At 51.4% G+C, this 9,398-nt stretch overlaps 1 protein-coding gene across 1 annotated transcript; it reads left to right on the top strand.

The window, feature by feature from the left end:
- Positions 1 to 1,207: 1,207 nt before the first annotated feature.
- Positions 1,208 to 2,206, top strand: LOC104135689 (olfactory receptor 14C36). The gene has a single exon (XM_009649365.2). It carries the CDS (start codon positions 1,223 to 1,225, stop codon positions 2,204 to 2,206), a length of 984 nt encoding a protein of 327 aa, XP_009647660.1. The 5' UTR covers positions 1,208 to 1,222.
- Positions 2,207 to 9,398: the final 7,192 nt, after the last annotated feature.

Raw genomic sequence — 9,398 nt, 5'->3', positions numbered from 1 at the left:
CCTCTGCAGAGCGGAGGGGATGAGAGCAGCTGCCCGGCCATGGTGGTGCCTGGGAGGTGGCGTGCAGAGCTGGGGCAGGGTAATGCTGCCTGAGGGCCTGCCTGCCTCTGCCCTGGCCTCTCCCAGCCAGACCCTCGCTGTATTTTTCCTTGTTTCTCCACTTCTCTTTGTTATTGATACCTTGTGCTTCCTGCAGGCTCTCTGGGGATAGCAGGTTCAGCCTCCATCTCTAGCTCCAAGAGTCAAAGACTGATCTTGTGTGTCCCCCCCATGCAAGTGTGTCCATGGGAATGGGCATCCCAGCTTTCCTCTAATCTGTGGGGCTGTGTGCAATGCAGCTTGTGGGGTTGGACAATATTTTTTTCCCTTAATCCAATGCAATCGTTAGGGAAATTGGCTATCACATTGAGGTAGCCTTCCAAAAGGTGAGTTGCCCTCTGTGATAAATACCTGTCACATAGAATCTTTGTGTTATCTGAAAGCTCCATGGACAAGTGCAGAGATTCGACTGAGAAAATTCTGTTGATTTGGTAAAAGGAGACATTTTTGTCCTTGGCTAGAAGTGGGGTGCTAAGACCTTGAGAAGGGGTGAGACATTTAGTGTCTGCTCTGGATACTTCTGCTCTCAACGATGTCTGACTGCTTTTCAGAGTAACACAGGAGTTTGATTGCCCTTCGTCTCTTCATGGACAGACCGGCTGCCCTCACCCTGCACTAAGCCACAGGCAATCCTTTTGCCCCGCAGGACTCGCTCTGTTCTCCCCGAGTGCAGCAGAAATGCTGAGGGTTTCTGCCACTGAAGTAAATACTGCAGGTGAGATGGGGGTAGCTTAAACCCCACCCCCCACCCCCCAAACTCTCCAAATACATTCTGCTATCCCCGTTCCTTGGCACTGGGGGTGAAGATGCTGACAAAACTTTCTGTATTAGGAGCAGTTTTTTCTGACAAATTCAAACACCAGGATTGGCCCCTACTCCCACCCTCCCCATGAGCTCACTGCTGCAGAGCAAGGCTGACTCCTCAGCTTGGCCAGCACAAGCCAGGGCGGCAGCAACATAGCTGAAGGAAGGTCTCCTGGAATAGGAATGGGGGAGGAAGGGGGTGTTAGGTGTAGCAGGGCAAATGTCTAGGAGAAAGGCTTGGAATTTCTTCAGAAAAGTCTCCCTTAACTCTTCACTGACTCTTCCTTTAAAAACAGGTCCCCATGCCCAGAGGCAGCAGATGTCCAACAGCAGCTACATCACCCAGTTCGTCCTTCTGGCCTTCGTGGACACACGGGAGCTGCAGCTCTTGCACTTCTGGCTCTTCCTGGGCATCTACCTGGCTGCCCTCCTGGGCAATGGACTCATCATCACCACCATAGCCTGCGACCCCCACCTCCACACCCCCATGTACTTCTTCCTCCTCAACCTCTCCCTCATTGACCTGGCCTCCATCTCCACCACTGTCCCCAAATCCATGGCCAATTCCCTCTGGGACACCAGGACCATCTCTTATGCAGGATGTGCTGCCCAGGTCTTCTTTGTATTCTTCTTCATAGCAGCAGAGTATTCTTTTCTCACTGTCATGGCCTATGACCGCTACGTTGCCATCTGTAATCCCTTGCATTATGGGACCCTCCTGGGCAGCAGAGCTTGTGTCCACATGGCAGCAGCTGCCTGGGGCAGGGGGGTTCTCTATTCTCTCCTGCACACGGCCAATACATTTTCCATACCCCTCTGCAAGGGCAATGCTGTGGACCAGTTCTTCTGTGAGATCCCCCAGATCCTCAAGCTCTCTTGCTCACTCTTCTACCTCAGGGAGGGTGGGCTTATTGTGGCAAGTGTCTTTGTTGGGGTTGGATGTTTTATTTTCATTGTGCTGTCCTATGTGCAGATCTTCAGGGCCGTGCTGAGGATCCCCTCTGAGCAGGGACGGCACAAAGCCTTTTCCACGTGCCTCCCTCACATGGCTGTGGTCTCCCTGTTTCTCAGCACTGTAGTGTTTGCCCACCTCAAGCCCCCTTCCATCTCATCCCCATCCCTGGATCTTGTAGTAGCAGTTCTGTACTCAGTGGTGCCTCCAGTAGTGAACCCCCTCATCTACAGCATGAGGAACCAGGAGCTCAAGGAGGCCCTATCGAAACTGATCCAATGGGTGCTGTTTCACAGACAAAAGTCTCTGTCACTTCCTCTGCGCTTTAGACTCTCCCAGATTTTGACTTAGGCCAAGAGTCTGCTTTTTTATCTGGTGATAATTCTGCTATCTTGAGATAATTTTCTGGGTTTATACTCCTTCTGTTGAAGTTTGCTGCTGTTCTGTCTTTGCACAACACTGTGTCTCGTGTCCTCTCAGAGAGCAGCTCTTCACATGTAACAGGAACTCTTGGGTGCAATGCATGAAGGCTGGTCTCCTCCACCAAAGGCGCTTCCAAGAAAATATCCAAGGAATTGGCCTTTTCACGATTCTGTTCTCCTTTCTAACTCGGTGTGTTTGGAGTTAAGTGCATGGTAACTTTGGATTCCATTGGACTCAATGTTCTTGATTTAAAGGCTCATTTTATGGTGTCTAGTGGCAGGGGAGGTGGTCCATGACCGCCACATTATTTTCAGTTTGCTTCATGTATGACTGGAAAGATGGCACATCCCAGACTCTTTGGAAATAAATTTAGAGGGGCTAGGAGAAGATGGGGACTCACCACATGCCCTGTGGTTGGAATGAATGGAGACTCAGAAGGTGAAACAACCTCAAAGGGGAAGTGCCCCAAAACGAAAGCACTAAATTGATGTACCCACAAAGGATGACTCTGAAATACCATGGGAGCCAGTGGGGAGTCAGCAGGCAGAGGGAGGGGAGAGTGGAGAGATGCAGGGGCTGCCTGAGGACCCCCAGCACCAGGAATTTTGTGCTGTCATGGGGAGTGAGGCTAGCAGGACAGCAGGAGGCAGCAGATTCTTTTGGGGTTTGTAGATTACCTACAATCTGAATTCAAATGTGTGAAAGTCCCACGGAATGAAACAGAGTGCCATGAAGCCAGCCTACAGTGGGCTGCTGGGCTGGGCTGGAGAGAGGGCAGGGGAGGTAGGGAGAGCTGGGGAGGGGCTGGGCTGGGCTGGGAGGAGTGTGGGGAGAGAAAAACACCACTGTAGAGCTCATCTGTGTGAGTGTGCAGGGTAGGGGCAGCCAGCACTCACGGTGCAGAGCCAGGTGTCATGCTGAAGGAAGCAAGGCCACATAAGTACAGAAGAGAGGGTCCTGGTCTGTGACATGTTCCCTGGACACCCTGGGGAAGCTGCCCCAGGAAATTTGTCCCAGACCAGTCCCCCATACCATTTCTAACTCTGGCCAAACACCCTGGCCCTGGAGGAGGGACCTTTGCTGCATGGTCACTCCTGTCCTCCTCTGGGGCTCACTGATACCAACTCCACTGCTGTCATTAAGAAAAAGGGAACCAGTTTCCTCCTGACCCTCATTACACACCAAAGCCCATAGTTCTTTCCACAGCTGGTCTCAGCCAAGCTTGGTTTCAGACAGCTCCAACTCAATCAGGTGCTTGTGGCCTTGCCATGACAATTATTGAAAATCTCATGAGCCTGGAGAATGCATGAACCTCCAGGAGCATTGTCCCATTACTGCAGAGGAGGTGGGAAGGGTTTGTGAGGCAAATGGCTCTGTAGGGAGAGAGTGGTGTGTGTGTAGAAGAAAGCATCTTACAGGCCAGAAGAAGAATGGAAAGAGCAAAGGGAAGTCATGCTAATGTGGAACAGTTCAAGGTTCGATTTTAGGGCAGCAGAATAAGGAGGATGTGCAGTGCAGGGCTGGGATATGGATCCAAATTGAGGATGCAATCACGCCATGGGTGTGACAGGGGAGATCAGTGTTTCTGCTCTTGAGTGTAGTACAGGGGCTGGAAGTGTCCATGTTGGCACCATGGGAAAGCCTAGTTTGTGGATGAAAACTGCTCCATGCATTGCAGCTGGTGGAAAGTGTGTTCCTATGTCCTTTCAATGTTGATAACTGGTCCTCGTCTTTCCAGGCAGGGATCAGTGCCCAGGCACGGCCCTGTCATGCAGGGCTTGTGCAGCTGGGCCCAGAGGGTGCTCTGCAATCCAAATGTCAGCACCAAAGGAGCCCCACCCTGAGCCTTGCACAAGCCCATGGAACTCAAGGACAAATGTGCCTCAGGGAGCTCTTCCTCTCAACAAAACGGGCTGTCTCCACTGCTAGTTTGGGGTCCATGAATGTTGAATGGACAGACACGGTCATTTCTGGGAGGGGGAATGGAAAGTCCTGCTGAGAAACCTGGCTGCTGCGTGGTGCCGGCCCAGAGAATCAGCTGCTGGGGAATTAGGCATTGCTCAAGAAGCTGTCCCAACTGCATACCTTACCCCCCAGAGCATGGGGGAAGCTTGCACCCAGACCCAACCTTCCCTTTGGCTCTTTCCAGCCAGCTCTTGATTCAGAACATTGCCTTTCCTCATTGCTCTCCAAGAATCTTTCATTTGCTTTATTGACAGCACCAGCCAGCTCTCCAGGAGCCTCATGGAGGTGGTCTTCCTCATTTTCCTGTGTCAGGTGGATCTAAGGCATCCATGACAGCATTTAGGTGCCTCAGTCCCTTTAGATTAATTTGAGGGTTTATGCGCCTTCATTAATGACCTTCATGGCTAAAATTCACCTCTTCTCCACAGATGTTTGTAGGACAGCAATTTAGGTTTCATGATGCTTTTCTAGACTCTCTATTCCTTAAAAAGGGAAGCACACAGTAGCTGAATGCTTTCAAAAAATCATGCGTGGTACCAAAATTAACCTGAATTAAACCTCTCATAGCGGGACAAAATTCAGCTGTGTGTGGACTGCAAAAGCAGTGATGAATTCTTTCCTTTCTCCCTTTCTCCCTTTCTCCACACCACTTGCTCAGGTCTTGGGAGGAGAAGAAATTAATAAAGGTGACGTTCCTGGGTGCCAATGCTTGGCCTCTCCCATGAGTGTCTGATGTAGAGACCCTCAGCTGCAGCTGAATCTCTTCTCCTTGGGAACACTGCAAGGCAGTGGCTGAGATGTTATGGGGTGGGTGCAGATGCCCAATACTCAAACAAGAGAAGAGTGTGAGCAATTGCAGGACACTGCAGGTAGCGTCATGGGTTACCTGTCTCATGGATTTGCTTCCCAGGGTAGAAAGTACCACAGCAGCCATCTCAGAAATGCCAAAGGAGGATATAAAAGAAGCAAAGCATGGCCAATGTAAAAAGGATTAACAAGTGTGGTTGATTGACCCCAGCAGGTAACTAATCAGCCATCCAGGCATGTGCTCACTCCCCCACCAGCAGCATGGGGAAGAGAATTGGAAAGGTAAAAGTGAGAAAAAGTCATGGGCTGAAATTTAGAAACGTCAATAAGTGAAGCAAAGATAGATTTGCAAGTAAAGCAAAAAAGGAATTTGTTCAATGAACCCTACTGGCAGGCAAAAGTCCAGCCATTTCCAGGAAAGCTTCCAGGCCTTCATCACGCACAATGGTGACTTGGGAAGACAAATGTCATAACCACAAATGTCCCCTATGATATGGAATATCCCTTTGGTCATTTGAGGTCAGCTGTCCTGGCTGTGTCCCCTCCCAACTTCTTGCCCACCCCCAGCCTACTCGTTGGAAGGGCAGTGTGAGAAACAGAGGCGGCCTTCTTATTGCTTCATGTTCAGCAATAGATAAATAGTTTTGGTCACAAATCCAAAACATGGAACCGTGTGGGCTGCTAAGAAGACAGTTAACTCCATCCCAGCCAGCCAGGGTAGGCTGGAGGTTTTGGAAGGTTTGAGAATGATAACAGTGGAGAATTTGAGATGGGGAAAAAAGGGAATTGGTTAACTCAAGATGAGGCCAGGGATGCCATGGAGTCTGTTTGGGTGCCTGTGAGTCAGTCCTGTATGGGATGTGAATTTTTTCCACAGTCAGAGGGAACCTGTATGCTTTCCCTGATGCTGAGGACATGAAGGGGAAGGAATGAAAGTGTCGTTCAGGTTGGAAGGGACATTCCTACATCTCTGTAGAGCATCCTAGTGAAAGCAAAGTCACACCAGGTTCCTCATGGTTTGATCCAGATGGCTCTGAAAAACTTCCGGGGGTGGAGGCAGCACAAACTCTCTGAGAAACAGCTTCCCGTACCTGACGCTCCTCATGTAGCAAATGTTTCTCCCTATATTGAGCCTGACCCTCTTGTGTTTCAGTCCATTGCCTCCTGTGCTCCTGCCTTGCACCATCGTGTCTTCTTGGAAATGTCACATAGATAGTAGGAGTCTGTTACATCCTCCCCAAAAAATCCCAGCTCCCTCAGCCCCTCCTAACAAAGCAAGTGCTCTGGCCCTGACCAGACCTCCACTGAATTTTTCTTGCCTTCCTGCTTGCCAGTGTCTCTCTGGCATTGTGGGGCACCAAAACCTGGGCAAGGATTCTGGATGTGGTGTAACAAGTGTTGAACAGAGGGAGTGAATCACTTCCCATGGCTGTGCTCCTGCTCAGACAGCCCAGGAGGTTCTTGGCCATCTTTGCTGATGGCTCGTGTTTTGCCTAAGGTAACCCAAAGACCAGCAGACCCTTTCCTGTAGACTATCTAACTGATAACTGTCTAAGCAGTCCCTTCCCTATACCATTTCAGAGCCTACATCCACTTTAGGAGTAAGATTTGGGTTGAATCTTCAGTGGGTGTCATGAGGTTCTTATTGACCCATCCCTCCAGCCTAAGTCCTTTGGGATGGCAACCCAGCCCTCCAGCCCTGCCCTGCTCTCCTGAATGGGATGTCTTCTACAAACGTTATGGAAAAGTACTCTTTCATCTCCTCCAGCTCATTAAAAAGATGTTAAACAAGGTGGGTTGCAGGACAGACCCCTGCAGGACCCAACTAGCTAGATGCCTCCAGAAAAAGCACAACTCGTGTACAACACTCCTCCAAGCCCAGCTCTCCAGCTGGTTTATTACTCAACTACTTACCCGCCCATGCAGCCCATACTGTCCTAACTAGGAGACAGGAAATATATGGAGCGATGTTGCTGACAGCCTTGACTGCCAGGTAGAAGAACATGACCTCTCTCCCCACATCCAGCATTCGTGTCCTTTCATTACAGCAAAGCCAAGATGGCCAGGAAGAATGTACCCAGGAGAAACCCAGAAATGGGATCCGAGTGGACACACTCTGGGGCACAGCCTTTCATTCCCATCTCACCCTTTGGGCATTTTTGAAAGATGTGTGCAATGTGTGGCTCCTGCCAGTAATCATGGAGTCCCCACAGTTTCCATGACCTTTCAAAGGCGATGGAGAGTGGCCTCACTGTGACATTGGCCTGCTCACTCAGCTCCCTGGGATACAACTCCACCAGTCCCATAGACGGGTAAAAGATTGTTTGCTCAAGTGACCCCTGACTTGATCCCCATCCACCACTGGTTGATCTCCTCCAGAGTCCTGCCCTGAGTCACAGAGGCCTGGGAGGCCTTGCTGGGAGACACTGAGGCAAAGAGGACACAGAGAAGCTCAGATCTATCTACAACGACTCTTACTGAATTCAGCAGTGCCCACACAGTAGCTTTGTTTCTCCTGTAACCGCTCCTGAAGTAGCACACGCTCATTGTGGTGCCCTTCAGTTGCCTTTCAAGGTCAGACGGAGTTTCGATCTGGACCCTTGCTGAGCTTGGAGGCTGCTGTCCTTGAAGAGCAGCTGTGCTGAGCTCTGCAACCATGTCACAGCTCTGTCTCCTCAGGAAGGGCTCCAGCTCTTCCCGCCTGTGCCCCTGGCTGAGGGCATTGCTGCACATTTGGGCTGAAGCCCTGCAGCTGTGGAACCAAGCCAGCTCTGACTTGCCATCAGGAACCTGGTACCAAGCATCCAAAACTCCGTGTCTGCAAAGGCTTTGCTCCAGAGCAGAGACATGGCATGGACGCAAGAGAGCTGGATGTCTTTCTAGACCTAAAACTGCAAACGCACAATGAAATTCCTACATTCACTCAACAGAACCCATGCTCCCTGCTTTGTGAAATTAGATCATTCCCTGTCACCTTCCTGGTGTCCTGTCTAAAGACTGCAAAGAAAAGAGGTGTTCATGTCCAACTGTTTTACTAACAATAACAATGACACTGCAGGAAAGAAGTGCCTCTCCCCAGCTGAGGGAGGGAACATCAGGGATGACCTCAGCCTGTGTCACAGCAGGTTCCCCTGGAGCCCCAGGGACACCTGGAGGGAGCCCAGAGGGGCAGAGCAAGGGCTGCCTTGGGCTGGTCCTCTGCTGCTGAGCTGGGCTGGGCTCCTGGGATGGAGGGAGCTGATGGCAAGTGGGCAGCACTGCCGAGAGACAGCTCTGCCCAGGAGCAGCTCTTCTGCCAAGCGCAGCAGGGCTGAGGGCACTGCCTGCAGGCACCGAGGGGAGAGGAGCGAGGCAGAGAGGGTGCAAATGCAGTCTGGAGTGGGAGGATGCTGAGCACTCACTGCAGCAGAGATCATCACAGCCCTCTACATGGTAAGCCTCTGGGTGAAGGACAGTGTGGCTGGTGTTCCTGGAGGGATATCCAAAGGCTGGTACATCCCTCAGCAGATAGGATCTTTCAGGAGAACTCTCACAGTTTCTCTAGTATAGAGGAGGAGGACGGGCTGCAGAGCAGGGCTTCCCTGCTGCACCCTCAGAGGGACAGGGCATGACGGCTGCCTTCTCCCAGGGATGGCTGCAGGGTGTGAAGGTGGGTGTGCAGCCAGGGATGCCCAGAGCTCTCCTTCAGAGGAAGGTCCTGGTGCATCAGGTAGGGTCATCACTCAGCCTTCCAGGGTAGCACACCACATGCTGTGGGGAGAAGCTGTGGGTTGAAGTATTAACCCCTGTCTTGGTAGGATCCTTTGTTTGTCAAGAGGGTGCAGCATGATTCAGGGCTGCTCAGACTTCTACATCACCCAGAGGACATTTGCAGAGGGTCACTTTGAAGATGGATGTCAAGGGAGAGGGTCACCTAAACTGGTAGAAAACAGTGCTTTGGGTTTTCTCCTTTTGCTTGGCTGGGTGGTCAGTGGGAGATGGGAATTTACTGCTCTGTTATGGAGTAGGCAATGAGACCCCAGATCTCGTTAGCACTTGTCTGAGGTGCTCCTTCCCCCATGCACACACGGAGATGTCCCTGGGCAGTGCCCTGCTGCCAGGAGGGGTCTGCAGGGCAGAGCTGAGCACACAGCAGGAGGGGTGGGGACTGTGAGTGTGCAGAGGGAGGAGAGGTGGGGACAGAGAAACAGGTCATAGAATCATAGAATCATAGAATCATAGAATGTTTTGGGTTGGAAGGGACCCCTAGAGGTCACCTAGTCCAACCCCCCTGCAGGAACAGGGACACCGCTAACTAGATCAGGTTGCTCAGAGCCCCGTCCAACCTGGTCTTGAATGCTTCCAGGGA

Source organism: Egretta garzetta, unplaced genomic scaffold (genome assembly GCF_000687185.1).
Source record: "Egretta garzetta isolate BGI_Z169 unplaced genomic scaffold, ASM68718v1 scaffold562, whole genome shotgun sequence".
NCBI lineage: Eukaryota > Metazoa > Chordata > Aves > Pelecaniformes > Ardeidae > Egretta > Egretta garzetta.
Note: the sequence above shows the minus strand (reverse complement) of the source record. Positions and strands in the feature narration are given on the sequence as shown.